General features: G+C 48.3%; 2 protein-coding genes across 3 annotated transcripts; both read right to left on the reverse strand.

The window, feature by feature from the left end:
• Nucleotides 1–151: 151 nt before the first annotated feature.
• On the reverse strand, nt 152–4,360 carry LOC144115381 (uncharacterized). Of its 2 annotated transcripts, XM_077649750.1 has the most exons (3): nt 2,820–3,085; nt 1,608–1,712; nt 152–852 (listed from the first exon to the last, which is right to left on the reverse strand). In XM_077649750.1, exons 1-3 carry the CDS (start codon nt 3,036–3,038, stop codon nt 838–840), a joined length of 339 nt encoding a protein of 112 aa, XP_077505876.1. In that variant the 5' UTR covers nt 3,039–3,085; the 3' UTR covers nt 152–837. The 2 variants fall into 2 exon arrangements, with proteins under 2 accessions (XP_077505876.1, XP_077505875.1); XM_077649749.1 differs by lacking the exons at nt 1,608–1,712; nt 2,820–3,085 and adding an exon at nt 3,874–4,360.
• A 3,996-nt stretch (nt 4,361–8,356) lies between these two features.
• On the reverse strand, nt 8,357–15,578 carry LOC144120426 (uncharacterized). The gene is made up of 3 exons (XM_077652799.1): nt 15,162–15,578; nt 11,897–12,042; nt 8,357–8,459 (listed from the first exon to the last, which is right to left on the reverse strand). Exons 1-3 carry the CDS (start codon nt 15,531–15,533, stop codon nt 8,357–8,359), a joined length of 621 nt encoding a protein of 206 aa, XP_077508925.1. The 5' UTR covers nt 15,534–15,578.
• Between the last annotated feature and the right edge of the window lie 585 nt (nt 15,579–16,163).

Below are 16,163 nucleotides of genomic sequence, written 5' to 3' on the forward strand. Positions count from 1 at the left end.
ACTGGCCCACGCGAAACACAATGCTTGGTGCCGAACAATTTCGTCACCTGGCTATAGGCATTCTTTGTCGCGAGAGACAGAGAAAACATTTATTGCCAGAGCTTGGTCCGTGCCGTGTCTGTATCGTCCTCGAGCGGGACGACAGGAATGGACAGCCAGTGTGTCTGGATAACAAAGAACGTGCTTGTTTATTCAGCGCTGATACTTATAGCCGAAGGTGGAAAGGGGTTAGTGAAAACAGAGGGCGAGGGATAAGCGCGTGTTAAGGAAGCCTACAGAGATAGCTTGCGTGCTTTCATCTGATATGATACATCCTCCTTCTCAACAGCTGTTCACCGCCAAGCTCAACACCGCTGGCTTGTCTGCTGAAAGTGTTGGTCGTAACCCAGACGCTCTGGTGGTCGCATCTGTCGTGTTGTCCTTCGCAGTGGCTGAAGCGCTGACTGCTCAGCTGGCGTCGGCGGAGCCACAGGGGCAGTTGACGCCACACCTTGTGACGATGCCCTGTTGTCGCCGAAATCTTCGTCGTCTGATGAGTGATCAGACCATTGTTCCTTCGTTGCCAAAAGGTGTCGGCGGTTGCGCCGAAGAATGGTATTGTCCTCTGTGTGCACGTGAAAGGCCCGCGGACCGGCCGATCCAACCACCTTGGCTTTTCGTGACCATGACTTGCCGTTCACACGTACCACGTCGTTGTTGCTCAGGCGTGGTAGAGCTCGCTCGTTGTGGCTTATCTGTCGGTGTTTTTTCACCCGTACAGTAGGCAGGGGATTGAAGTCCGGCACGGGTGTGCGCAGCCGCCTTCCTTGGAGCAGCTCGCCTGGAGACCGGCCATCTTCAGTAGGACTTGCCCTGTAATTCAACATGCCCAGCCAGAAACACTCGCTAGCAGCTTTCGTTTTCTTTAGAATGCGCTTCACGATTTGTACACCCTTTTCCGCGAGCCCGTTAGATTGAGGATATTCCGGGCTTGATGTCACATGTTTGAAATCATAAAGCTGCGCAAAAAGAGCGAACTCATGGCTGCTGAACTGCGGGCCGTTATCTGTGCAAACCTCGGCAGGGATGCCGTACCGGGAAAATACTGCACCTAGCTTATCGACAACCGAACTGGCTGTCGTGTCGGGCAGCAGCTCCACCTCTGGGAAATTGGACATCGAGTCGTAGGCGCACAGATAATGTCTTCCGGAGTATTGAAAGAGGTCGACCCCGACACGGTGCCATGGTTGAGTAGGCGTTGCCCGAAGAATCAAAGGCTCTGATGGTTGCTTATAAGCATAAGTCTTGCACGTTGGACAACTTTCGATCAGAGACTGAACGTCAGAGTTTATGCTCGGCCAATAGACCATCTGCCTAGCCCTAGCTTTGCACTTCGCCTGACCAAGATGACCTGCGTGAATCCGCTTTAGCATATCTCTGCGCATGCTTGTCGGAATTACTACTTTCGATCCTTTCAGGAGTATACCGTTGACCACGGAAAGTTCGGCAGCCACCGGTTTCAGTGGACCGTCCACAGTTTCTCCCCTCGCTAGCTTCCGCAGCACTACGCCAAGGTACGGATCGTTAGCAGTTTCTCGTGCAAGTTTCGCGGCTGTCTGTTCACTCACGAGTGCTGACACAACCGTCACCGCGTGAACTTCGACGTCGCACGTGTCTGCAGGTGCCTTGTGGTCAGGAGCAGGAGACCGGGACAGCATATCAGCCAGGGCCATCTGTTTGCCGGGAACAAAGGTGAGGGTGTAATCGTATTTGAGCAACCGAAGGAAAAAACGTTGCACCCTGGGCGGCATGTCGGCTATGCCTTTCTTTGATATGTTTATCAGCGGACTGTGGTCACTCTCGAGGATGAGTGGGCGGCCATAAACAAAATGATTGAACTTTTCGCAACCGAACACCAAAGCCAATGCTTCTTTTTCAATCTGTGAATATCTTTGTTCCGATTCGGTCAGCGCTCTTGACGCGTACGCTACCGGTTTCCAGCAATCCCCGTGACGTTGTAGGAGCGCCGAGCCAACGCCACTTTGAGAAGCATCTGCAGTCACTTTTGTCTGCAAGCATGGGTCAAATATGGCAAGCACTGGTGCTTCGCTCAACTCTTGGCATATAGCTTGCCACTCGTTTTCGTGATTCGATGTCCAATCGAAAATGGAGTCTTGTTTGAGTAGAGAACGAAGCGTCGACGTGCGCTGTGAAAGTGACGGCAGATACTTGCCGAAGTAGTTAACGACCCCGAGCAACCTCTGTACCGCCAATTTGTCTTGAGGCTTGGGCATTTTCAGAAGACCATCCACGAGATCGGGATTGGGCCTAATGCCCTTGTGGCTAATGATGTCTCCCAAGAACAAAACTTCTTGTACGCCGAACTTGCACTTGGATGCATTAAACGTTAGGCCCGCTTCTTCAGCTGCTTTAAGTGCACTGCGCAGCCTCTGGTCGTGTTCCGCCCTTGTCGCACCCCAAATCAGCACATCATCCACGTACACGCGTACGCCTGGGAGGCCATCGAAAACCTCGTTGACGGCCTTCTGAAATACCTCGCTAGCTGATGCCACGCCGAATGGAAGTCGAAGAAACCGATATCGGCCGAAAGGGGTAGCAAATGTGCAGATCTTGGACGATTGCTCGTCTAGTGGGATTTGGTGAAATCCAGCATTTGCGTCGAGATGCGAGAAAAACTTCGCGCCTGCCAAGTCCGCTTCAATGTCCTCGCGGCGAGGCATTTGGTAGTGTTCTCTCTTCACGCTTTCATTTATGCGTCTCGGGTCCATGCAAACTCTCAAATTGCCATCTTTTTTTAACACAATGACAAGCGGGCTTACCCAGTCTGTAGGGCTGCTGACCTTCTGGATGATGCCTTCTTTTTCCATCCGGTCCAGTTCCGCACGGAGAGGCTCTCGCAGTGACAGGGGAACCCTTCGAGCTGGCTGGACGACTGGCAGGGCTTCCTTGTGCAGTACGATCTTGTATTCACGTGGGGCGCGTCCTATCCCGTGGAAAAGCCGTGGGAATTCCTTGACGATCGGTTCAGCTTGGCTCATCGTCACGTTTTCTATAGCGCGCTGGACGATCCTTAGCTTCTCGCTGGTTGCCAAGCCCAAGAGAGCACTGTGGTCTTTCTTTACAACAAAAAATTCAGCCCACACCTTATGGTCGCCAACCGTCACGGGTGCTGAAAACTTGCCGATATGTTTGATAACGTTACCCCCGTAGGATCTCAGAACGGCGCCGCTTGGCATCAGGGTAATGGCCTTAAGCTTGCGGAACATAGAGAGCGGCAAAACGTTCGCCTGCGACCCTGTATCAACCTTGAACCTCACGTTTTGTCCTTGAATGCACGCGTCCACTTGCCAGTCACGTTCTCTGTTAGCGCTGCCGACAGCGACGTCCAGCACCTCGAAGTCGTCGCTTTCATGCTGTACTTCGTAGACGTCATCTTGTTTCCTGCAGCAAGACGCGAAATGGTTTCGCCCATTACACGAGTAACAGGTTTTTCCGTAGGCTGGGCAGCATCTCGAAGCATGTCTGCGGTTGCACCGCGTACAATTTGGGTCGCGCCTGGACCCTGTCTGAGCACTCTTCCTGGCCGTAAGAGCGCTCATATCAAGTTCTTCATTTGCCTTCCCCCAGACTTCGTTTTGGCGAGCTGAAGTCTCTGCCGCCTTGCATAAGGTGACAGCTTTTCCCAAGGTCAGGTTTTTGTCCCTGAGCATCTTCTCTCGAAGCTTTGGCGAATTGGTTCCGAACACAACTTGGTCGCGCACCATATCATCTGTCATGGCCCCGAAGTTGCAGTGCTGCGCTTGTCTCTTTAGGGCACGTACAAACTGCTCGAAAGGTTCCGCCTCACCCTGACGACGTGAACGGAAGACGTACCTTTCGTGGATTTCGTTTTGTTGCTCCACGCAGTATTCTTCGAATTTGGCAATCACGGTGGCGTAGTCTTCCTTGCTTTCTCCCTCGGTGAACACAAAGTTGTTGAAAACGTCCAAGGCATCCTCTCCAGCAACGCTGAGCAGCAGGGCCGTCTTTGCCGCCTCCGATCTTGGCTTGTCGGTGCATGCCGTGGCTTGAAGAAAAAATTCGAACTTCTGACGAAACAGCCTCCAGTTCCTTCCTCCATCGGCGGTCAAACGCAGCGGTTCGGGCGGCCTTAGGTGCTCCATGGCGTGAATCCTTACGTTCGGCTAGCCCCGGAAGCTGTCGTTTTAACTGGTCGCCTTCACCCCACTTCTGACACCATGTATCGTCCTCGAGCGGGACGACAGGAATGGACAGCCAGTGTGTCTGGATAACAAAGAACGTGCTTGTTTATTCAGCGCTGATACTTATAGCCGAAGGTGGAAAGGGGTTAGTGAAAACAGAGGGCGAGGGATAAGCGCGTGTTAAGGAAGCCTACAGAGATAGCTTGCGTGCTCCAGTCGGAGAGTCGGAAGCCATATCGCCCAACACGTGGGTGATATGCGCGGCTAGCAGATCTCGCACCATTGGATGGAGTGCTGAAGGAGGAACGACCCAGGTCTACAAAGAATTCGGTGCTTGGTTGGTAGGGATCTGAGTTGCAGCCTGCTCATCCTTGTGGTTGTAATCATGCGGCCAAGGAAAGGTTTTGCACGGTGACGTGTCGCTAGCGAGGACATGTGCCCGTTCGTTTCTTCTCTTCCCTGGTGAATGGCTACCGATTCCAGAAAAGCGTGCAGGCTTCGTGTTGAAAAGATAGGTGTTAAGCTGCACTGGATATGAGCAGGGAGCACGTAGGTGGCGAAGTAACGGAGGGCCTTCTGGCTGTCCGTGCAGACTGTGATGTTGTTAGTGTGGTGAGTTTGGTGAAGTATCGCCGTTCCGTTTGCTTGTGTTTCAAATGAGTACCTACAGAAGAACAGCACTGGCAAGAAGACGACTGACGAAAGTAAGGACAGACATAAGCGTCCAGTAACATCTTGAACAAACAGCGCGAACAAAGACGAGCACAAAAGACAAGAAAGCGAACGACACGGCGCTGACTAACAACTGAGGGTTTATTGCTGATCACACAAGTATAAATACATGGATGTCGGCAATGAGAGAAAGGTTTACAAAGTGCAAAAACCAAAAACAAAACGTAAATGTGACAACAGCAACATAAGCACGCTAGAAATCAGCAGAGATTATCAACCCCCAGGAGTGACAGCTCTTTTTGCAGAAGTGTTAGCGAAGGGGTACTTATACATGCATTTCCCTGCTTGAATATGTTGTATGCCTCGATAATTTCCCTCGCAGTTTTTTCCCGATTTTTGGCAATTACCTTGGTTTCATGATATAGCGGTACGCACTGTTTTTTCTCTTTCTTTGCCCATTCACAATCCCGGCAATGAATGCCGAGATGACCTGAAACTACTTTTGACACTTTATAGCTGTGTTCGCTCAGCCTTTTATTTATGCAACGTCCCGTCTGTCCAACGTACTGCCCTCCACAAGGCAGAGGGATGTTATAAACAACCCCCTTATCACAAGGAACGAAGCGTGACTGGTGCTTAGTTGTGCACTTCGCCACTTTTCCTTTGAACTCATTAACAGATCGGCACAAACCAGCCAGACGATCAGGCGCGGAAAACACAACATCAACACCTGCTTTTTTCCCCACTTTTTTCAGGGAGTGTGAAATTCCATGTAGATATGGAATCACAGCGACACGTTTGCGGTTGTTGTCCGATCCCTGGCCGTCTCGTGTAGCTGGTTCTGACTTGCTCTTCTTTAGGGCCGACTCAGCTACTGACGTGATAAGTTCTAGTGGGTACCCTGCCGAAAGCAATCTTTTTACCTGGTGTGATACGCTGGAATGCATTCTGTGGTGGCAGGATTTTGTTAATGAGCTGTTCAAACAGGATCCTATGATACCCCTCCTAATGAGCTTGGAATGGCAAGAACCATAGGGAAGAAGGGGCTTGTTACCTCGGGGTTCGAAAGCCCAGCAAACGTGGCTTGTCTTTTGTGCTCGTCTTTGTTCGCGCTGTTTGTTCAAGATGCTTAACCAACTAGCCCGCCAAAACGTGTTAACGTCCAGTAACAAGTGAAATTTTGTTTCGGAGCAAAAACATATATAATTTTAACAGAAAGAGCATGGAGGCAGGGCGATGCTGCGCGATCACCGAAAAGCAGTGTGATCGCGCAGCGTCACCCCGGCTCCACGCCCTTTTCGTCCATCGTATTGTTCCCAGCGCTGTTGTTCTAGGTAAGCAGTACCTTGTTCTTGTGAATTTCAAATGAAATCGGATGAGAAATGCCGATCTGATAATGAACTTTTCAATGGCGCTTGCCTGCACAGGAAGTTGTAGTGTTGGAGTCGGCTAACGTTGCATTTGTGTGGTAGGTGTCAAGGGATGGGGCCTTGAGATGGCTCCCCTTTCTTCTCGACGTGCCGAATTCCTCTCGAGAACCGTCTTTCAGGGTACAGACAGGATGATGCCGCGCGTTAGATGGTTCCACTGCGGTTGAAAATGAGGGATTGGTGGGAGGTGCGGCGTGCTCCTTCCAAGTTCTTCAATTATGGCAAGTATGGCACGGCCTAATAAGGCACAGGAGGTGGTCATGCGTTGTGCACAGCTGCATTAAGAGCGCTAGTCTTCTCTAATATGTTGTACGAGGAGGTCTGCTGAATAAGCTAGTTATAATTATATGCGTATAACGGGCCACCTAGCTCCGTGTGGAAGCATTTTTGGATGGCTGTTTCAATTGACGAGTTTTTCGTTAAATGGTGGTATGGGATCACACATGAGTCGCGAGAACACAGTAGTTTTGAGAATATTCTAGAGATCGTGTTCAGTGAGTCCATGGCTGGTCCGAGTAGTGCATTTAAGCATGCTGAGGGGAGAGAGATATTTATTTTAGGTGGATTATTGATGTTCACATCGTCTTTTGTGGTCCGGCTGCTAGATGAACTCAAGGATGCGCACACGTGCCTGACGTGAAAAGGGGAGGTTATCTATTTTCAAATTACTAAGGCAGCGCTTCGCATTAAACACCCTCCTCTTGTGGTAGAAAACAAGCATGTAGTCCGATTTGAGCATTCGAGCCCCATACTGGCAGCGTGGGCGTCAATGTCCAAGACTTAATAGACGGTAATTGCTTGACATATTTGGGCACCATGGGCACAATAGATCGTGATGTCATCCCGATAGATAGCATGTTGTAGTTCGGAAACGGTGGAAACACATCTCATCACCACGTTAAATAACGGGTGGATATAATCGAGCGTCGGGCTGTGCCCCATTTTATGGGCACTGTTAAAGAGGGCTGATTGTATGGGACAATTAGTCCTAGTAACCGATTGGGAAGGAAGATTTGTATTAGTGGAATAGTCGGGATCCTGCGTTGGTTTCCCGAAAGTTGGCTAGTATTGCACTGTGGAAGACATTGTCGAAAACCCATTTATAACCACACCCACAGTTGTGTGTAGTTGAACAGCACAGGGAAGTGTGCATACTTTTTTGTACAATCGTACAGAATCATCTTGGCAGCACAGGTGCTTGCAGAAGCCATAGAGTGCAGGGGCAGATGACGGAAGTGTTATAGATGTCACTGCAGCCGAATGAGCACTGAGAGCACCATTCTCTCCTTAGCCTTTCCCATACAGGGAGGGAGTGATGTAGGCCAGAGGTTGGCTGGTGAATTCTTCGCTCTGCTTAGTTTTATTACAAGAATGACATTAGCTTCCTTCCAGATACGGAGTAGATGCCCTGTGTGCCAAACATGATTTTGTCGTCCAATAGAGCCGAGAACTTTAAGTCGGGAAGTTTAGGAAGCCTGCTGTAGATGACAGGAGTCATGTTTTGCGATGCAGTTTTCGAGAATAACATTTCCAATAAAATATAAACTTTTTTCCACAAAAAAAGGAAAAGGAGTAAAATGCAACCAATACAAAGATAACTGCAATAACTAACTAGTTATGGGATAAACGGTGCGGCCACTGGCTTAGCGCGTCCTAAAAGAACATTGCCGCAATAACTTAAGCGACAGAAATATCACCGTAGACCTCCTCTCAGCAGACATTTTGGTCTAAAGTGGGTGATGTCGACAGCTTACCGCCGTGATTATATGAGCCTAAGGGTGCGTATTGCGGAGAATCTGTCTGTGATGACTCTACGTCACAATAGCATCCTTTGACTGATTGCTTTATCCACCATATGTGTTATGCACTCAGTCTTTCTCGCTAAATCTTGGTGTGCATTTGAGGCCGTTCAAGGGCAACCTTTACACGCTTTTGGGACTCTGCAAAATCAGAGCACATAGTCACCCGCAGAGTTTTGATAGGCCGTGAAAGGAATGAAGAGACCGCATATGCGTTCTTGTGTTTAAATAAATTGCAACACTGCCGATAATGTTAACAAATCAGTAATATCCAAAAATATGAAATAATTAAAAGAAATTTGTCGCCAGGTTTGTCCGCGGCGCATGCGGCCATTTCAAACTCCGCAGGGCAGACTCTGCAAATGAGAGAAAAAAGTGAACGAGGGATGTGAATCAACCAGAGTGACCCCGACCACAGTCACTAAGAAATCGCGTTAAAAGCGGCATATTGTTCAACAGCGATTTCGGAGGCCTGTTTGGGTTTATACTAAGCGAAACACTGACATATAGCTATGGTCAGAAAGAAACACCCTCGAAAAAGCCCGCTGCTGCTTCAGTTACACTCCACCCCAATGCCACAACGTAGGAGGTTTCGCCACTCACAGTCTTGAATACTGCATGTCCTGCCCACATTTAACGAAAGTGTTCTATAGTAAGCAAGCAGGTTCGCTGGTCTGCATCTTCCTGTTATTTTCTTCAGTACTATCTATGGCCGTTAAACAATTGGTGTGATAAGCAGGCTATTCTTGCAGCCGTCACGAAAATTTAGAAAAACCACTTAAATATTCAAAGCAATAGGCGATGCAGATCAGTGTTCAGCGCCTGTTATAAATTTTGATTTCGTGGCCTCGTCGTTGTTGACACTTTCAATAGGCAAATGATCTAGAGTGAGAAATTGTGGACACTACATCCAACTTTTCGTCGAAGTAAAACCTGATCAGCTGGCTTTTTATGGTTATGTTTATAGTTGTTCAACGGGGAAAATACTCATTTATTGTAGAAAAATTTCCATCTAAAAATTTTCACGCTACAAGATTCGAAGTTGGGACGTCGACCGAAACAGGATTGACGAGAACTTAAGTAACCCTAAGTCCATCAAGACGAAAGCCTTTGTGTCGTTCTGTAGAGCTCTCGAGCTCAATTCGATCGCCTGAGGCTTCTCGAATTAACTTCTGTTTCACGTCACCACATACTATACCTTCTATATACCCGGTGTGTTCATTATATCCGGTTTCATGTTACGGCATTCTACACCTTTCTTATATACGATGTGTTCGGTATATCCGGTTTCAAGTCACGACCTTTGCCTTCTAAAACACTCTCGTTCAGTAGTACTAGGTGGTCGAGTGGTTAGGGCGATGGACTGCCAATCCATTAGGTTCAGCCAGTGTCGGTGCAAATCACGTTCGCGTAGATATTTATTTTTCTTTGACCTTAAATGAAGGACAGGTGGAGCGGACACTTTCCGAGGACGCACAAGTCCTCTCCACATCGAGGAGCCTAGGATAGAGATACCAATGTTTAAATTTTACCATTTTTGAAGTAAATACAAGCTCGGTTTTTCAGTTAATCTACCCTCATTTCATTTGTGCAGGTTGATTAATCTATACATTTACACACCACTGGGTCCTTCGTGTCTCTTCAGCACTATTCGTCTACATCCCACAACTGACGTAATCAGCGGGCACACATTTCGAGAGATAAAAATGAGTCTTCTCGCAAAGCTTGAGATCGTCGCCGTTCGAATGAACCCGCCATTGATCAAGTTTCGACAGTTCCAGATCACTCTTTTGTCGCTATTACACCAGAGTTGTACATATCAGTTGGCCGGAGTTCATCAGGTACATGCCCCAATGCACGACACGATTACTCTGGGTATGTTGTTGTAGCCATTGAATAATGCAGGATGCTTTGGATGTAGCCCGACTGCAAACAGGGAGAAGCCGGCTTAGCTACCTGTACATAAGCCTCAAATCTGCGTTGCTGTCGGCAGGTAATGTCTATAGGTACACTACACGCACGGGGTTAAATAAGATTCTGTTAGGTAATGTAGTAGCATAAGAAAAACACGAGAGAAAATGCGCGCACTAAATACGATGTACGAACGCTAGCGGCTGTTACCGCGTCTCTATGCTTTAACGGTAAAAGCGAACTGCTTATAAGTCACAACATATAAGGCGAATCGCCATAGTTAGCAGCACGCATTTTTTAGACATCAAGCCTTGCAATATAATGGTTCATATGCATGCTATTCATGCAGCAATGTTGCGCCTAACGTGACTGCTTATTAATATTGCAGCAGGGACCCAGAATTGCGGCTATAAACGCAAAGTAAAATTTGTTTGGTTTCTACGACATAATAACGTATTTAGGAACTGCCGCTTCGCAGACATGAGCGTTCGCTTCATTTACCTAGCTCGATGTAAAAAATTAGCCACAAAAATTATTTAGCTTAGCTTCCTCATTCATTGCCCTGCGGATACAATCAATTATCAAATTGAGTCGCATACCTTGCGAATGCAAAACGTGTATGGTGTGCTGTCAAGAATGACATTTTCTGTTGCTTTGTCAGCAGAACAACTACGATTCCACGCCACTCGATTCAAGCATGTGCAGTCAAGACCAAAAAGGACTCCGTGATCACTGCTGGCAGCAAACCGCAATGTTACCCAGCCTCAGAGATGCGCTAAAAATGAACTTATTCGCAGGTCCCACTTTGTTCGCGAAAACTGCCAAGGATAAAGATACCAGTGCTTAATTTTTGAACTGTTCCAGCAATGCAAAGCTCCGATTTTTACCTAGCGTAGCCTATTTTCATATGTACAGGTTAATTTATCCATACAATGAAACATCACTTTGCCTTGGGTGTCTCTTCAGTGTTATTAGCCTACATCCCACAACTGGCGTATTCAGCGGACGCACATTTCGACAGATAAAAACGAGCCTCGTCTCAAAGCATGAATTTGAACCCGCTAGAATGACTGCGCCATTGAGCCAGGGACGGCCGTTTTAGATCAGTGGTGTGTCGCATAGATAGGTTAGCATTAAGTGGCTCGCTAGCGAAGAAGCCTTCTCGTCTGGGGATGAAGCCTCGGAGCACAAATAAACTGAAACGGAACACTTAACACACGCGAGTGGGTTTCAAACCCCAGGCGACACAAACCGCTTTGTTGGGCACTGCATGAGACCAATACACCATAGCCGCGATTCGACTCGGGCGCGCTTTAAATATTGACTGTATCTGCCTCCGATCATCCCGCGTCCTAAGCCTATAGCCTCTCGCGCAGTGCTTTGCCCGTCGTCATCTTCATCAACTTACATCCCTGCACAGTGGTTCCAAAAACCGAAGCCGAAGTGAAAAGATGACGTGCTTGCGCTCCGAACTCACATTGCGACGAAGTACCTCGCTAGCGAAAACGCCGTCTTGTCAGGGGGGTAATTGACGGAAGAGACAACCGCCACAGATGACACACTGACAGACTTTGTGGACATAAACTTTCGCTTCATTTAGCTAGCTCGACATAAAAAATTTGCCAGCAGAAAATATTTACCTGGCGCACTTCACTTTTTTCATTTTTAAAGTGCGGATATCATAAATTTTCACCATGACTCGCATGATAGCATGATACGCTACGCCACGAAATCCCGCACGGTGTACCGTCATGAATGGCATTCGTGGTTGCATTGTCAGCTGAACAACTGCGCGGGGCGACGGAGTGCATAGGCGTCTGTGAGATGCCACTTATGGCAGCGGCTGGCAGGCACAGAAGCAGCACCACGGACGGACGCCCACCTAGGCAGAGCATCTTGGCCGCCTTGACGAAGCGGGAGCAGCCCGGGGCCGTTTCCTGCGGAGTCTGCGCCGCACAGGCGGCGATGTGTGGGGCCAAAGCAGATCTCTTGCTCTACTGGCAACGGGTTCGAGGACGGTGTTATTGGCTGCATCGGACAAGATGTGTGCAAGAGGCACAATGAATTTGGGTTCGTAAACGCAAATAATCAAACACTCGTTCCTCAAAACTGGCTGAGCATGTACATTGTGCGTGAGCACTGAATTTAGGATTCTTGAAAACTGCTGATCAAAGCGGATAAGTTTACCAGGGCGACCATGCAAGTGACAATGCAGAAGTACCGAATTGACATCTCTAATTAGGCTCACTTGTGTTATAACACATGCTTTAACAAATACAACTGCATGTTTGCAATTGCTAATAATGAAAATGAGAACGTGAATCCTGGAATATTATCTGGTCTATCTCACCACCAACTAAAAACTTAAGGAACAAATATTTCGCCACACACAACTGATCACACATTCGTATTTTCTAATCACCATTCGTCCATATTACGTGATGCGCACAAGACTTTTACGTCATTAGTTCATTTCTGACAAATTTATTGTTTTTCGCAAATACGGTGAATTTACCTTAGAGCACTCAAACATGTGCCCGAATTTAATGATGCCATTTCGCCGCCCTGCTATGCCCACTTCGTCTAAGAGGTATTAAACTACGGAGAAAGTTATCCATCCGAAAACAACGCGCAACAGAAAGATGGCAGTAATATGGGCCCGCGGCGGCCTTTCGACATAGTGCCGTTCTTCGGTTTCTATTCGTTATGGCACGGATTAATCACACTTTGGCGAAGGCGACAAGATTATAGCGGATAGCCAACTCATCATAAAAAGACGGAAGAACTATTGTTGATGACCATGCGGAGATCGTAGCATTGTTTGTGAAGGCGTTAGCGTTGTAGTACGGGTAGCACGATGCCCCTTTCAAGATAAAACCACTTTTCAGAGATCCTGACGATGTGGAAAGCCGGAGCACTGGCGCTATACCGGTGCCTCTCTGAAAGGTCCCATAAAACTGCACAGAACTTATTCCCTGCTACAGGCACAGTAACTTTAGTGCTTTCACGAAACAGACTCAGCACAGATGAATGACCCCTTTCAACTTTTCTCAGCCGGTTGATTGCTGAAGCCCAGCATTTATCAGAGGTTGCCTCATTAGAGCAGCCTTAAAATTTTGACATCAGAAACTGTGAAATCGCTGCGCTTGCACTAAGGCCTGACTACCGTAAAGCACGCTTTAACAACCACATTTCTGAAACATACCTTTGACTCTTGAAAGTAAGATTTGACGCCTGCTGTGGGCGCCCATACACGCCGTCATTGAATTACATGGTATTCCATGGAACAAGCGGCCCTCATATAGACTTATGAGGGGAACGTATTCCGGAGTAGCCTTGGACTCGTGCAGGCTTACACGATCTAATATGAGTTTGCGTACCGATTCGCCGTGTGCGTCCATTCAGCGACAGCTCCATCTTGTGTCAGCGCGGCGAGCTCTGGCGGGCAGGCAACATCGAAATTTATGTGCGACTAGTTGGGCACTTTCTCTGTAGTTTCCAAACAAGAACGGATTTAAACGGGGCTCTACAAAAATATACGTGATTGAGAGTTAGGGGGGTGGAGGGTGGAGGGTAAGGAATGAAAATAAGGAAATACTTATCCTAAATCACATGGGCGTTTTTGTGCGTCCACCGTCACTTTGACATACAGCTCTGATCAGCAAGCCACTGCCGCAGCACGAGCGAAATGGTGCATTTGCCTCATGGGTTAATCCTCGAGAGAACACTTCAATTATAGAAAGGTAAAAATAACTACAGATGATGCGGAAAGCTCCGTGACCGGTTCAGTTCTCGGCGCTGCAAAGCGGCTACAAAACGAAACCATGATCACAGCACGATCATGAGATATTAATGGCTGATTAATAATTAAGTTGTTGAATACCGTCAAGAAAGCAGACTGCGTTAGTGAAATGATCCGAACAAACGATTATGGTCACGGTCACATAAAATTGAGTGCTCAGCATTTTTCTTTTAGGAGTTTTCAGGGCGCATCGTTTTGTTCCCTCAAGGTTCAACAAGATAGCACTGCTAGGGCTTTCCAGTGAGAAGACAAGCAGAGTGGATAGCAGGATAACTATCGCGACGTTTGCTTTTCCGTTTTTTTTTTACTCTTCACGCGACGGCATCACGAACGGCATCAGGGCGTTACGAAAACGTTGCCATTCCAGACATGATTTGATGGATTCTTGCCCAGGCGCCCAGTTCGCGAGGAATGATATTTAGTTGCGAATGGCTAGGGCTTATGAGACCATTATCTATGCCTTCTAGCTTATAACCTCAAAATTTCTAATGCGGCAGTTCGAAATTAGTTTTTTTTTCCAGTGCCAGTTCGTAGAGCTTACGTGTGCACACGCATTCCCCAATGCAAAGGAATGCTGATTCGCCATAATGCTGATCAGTGTTTGATGCGAACAGAGTGGACGAGGGCGGCGGCCACTTTTGCTCTCTTCAGCCCCTTTACCCTGTCCTTCACTGTATATATTCCACCGGGCCCTATAAGAAGATCTTGCATAACCGTGCATGATGGGCGAAAATTGCATGACACGCCCCTACAATAGGCCCCACACAATTCCACACCCATACTCCCCCCCCCCCCCCCCCCTCGGTGACTGCTGAATGCTCCTGACTTCTGCATCGCTCTCTACAATAGCACAGCTACCCTTTGCTGCTAACGACATCTGCAAGCCGCTGTTCTCCCCCAGGTGTAGGCCCAATTCGCATTATCGCAACAGTAACCGTCCGGACAACCATTTTTTTAATTCTATCTGTTATCTGTGACGTCCCTCCTCCTCTTTGAAATCCAGACAGGGCGCTTTCATCAGCATCCTGCAAGATGCTAGCCTTCTCCCCCTCATGAAAGATATGCTACACCTGTGTCACGTCCTGAAAGAGCTTACGGCTAGCGAGGAGTAGGTTCCAAATGCTAGACGTGAAAACAAAATTACATGGCCCAGAAGTGCTGCTCCATATGGAGTACCACCTGGCTAAAATCGAACTACCACTCGTTGCCCCTACCTCCAACGGACTGAACCTTCTGAACACGCGCACTGACCCAACGCCTTGAATAACACGTCCGGCGAAGCACCTGACAGGAGGATTAGAATAGAGCACGAAAGCAAATCAACAGGGCTCAGAAGCAAGCTCACCGTGCCTGTCGCTGGGGGGACGGCTGACGGCTGCGCCTGGCAGCCTGCATTCCCGAACACGCGCTTCTCGGAGCCCAAGCTCTCCTTGCGGTAGTCATTGTGGTGGTGGTCATCAGCGCCTTGTTTTCCGATGGTCAGTGTGAGGCGTCGGACGGAGGCCACGAAGCGCTTGGCTACCTCGGCGACCGGTGGCTTCCCAGCTGGCCGCGTGACGCGGGCTGCAATGTTCCGGCTCCTCTCGCGGCAGCACTCGGTTCCTTGTCCAAGATCATCCTCCATCGCGAGGTGGAGACCGGAACCAGTTGGATGGCGCTGAGCAGTGGGCCGGTCAGGACTGCTTGGGTGGACGCACAAAGCTCCGCGACGCATCATCGAAGAACGGTTCTAAAGAAAAGATGGCGTGCGTTCTATGTCTCGCGCGACTCGAGCGGCGGACTAGAGAGAAATGAAGACCTTATGAGGGATTTCGTCTTCCTTCATCCCGTTCAATTGCGCGCCGCAAAGAAAAATTGTTATGACACCCATATATCGGAGGTCACTGAGCGCGCATTTAATTTCTATGCAGGCAGTCATTTCACGTCTACTATCGCTGAACTTCGGCAGGCTTTTGTCGCGATTGTTGTCTGGAGGCACTGAAAGATGGAGAAGTTAGATTGTTATCCACGTGTTCTTCCAAAACGAAGATGAAGACTTTGAAGCATGACAATGAAAACTTCGAAAGAATTATTTTTCCCTTGTTTGACAGTGCTTGAACTGAGGTCAATCCCCCACCGCGGGTAAATGCCGTAACTTCAGAGACGACAGCACAGTTTTCCACACCAGCTCCGTTGAGAAAAACGAGGAAAGCAAAAAAAAAAGGCGCGGAATATTTTGTCGCGAAGCCCACAGCCTCTCCTCACTTAGCGTTCCTTCCAGATCTCCGGCGTATGTATCCAGGTGAGCTTGCACGAAGACTAACAAGTGGAAGTAGAAGGATAAAAAGGACATGATTGACGTCAACGT

The sequence above is a fragment of the Amblyomma americanum genome, chromosome 1 (genome assembly GCF_052857255.1).
Source record: "Amblyomma americanum isolate KBUSLIRL-KWMA chromosome 1, ASM5285725v1, whole genome shotgun sequence".
In the NCBI taxonomy this organism is placed as follows: Eukaryota; Metazoa; Arthropoda; class Arachnida; order Ixodida; family Ixodidae; genus Amblyomma; species Amblyomma americanum.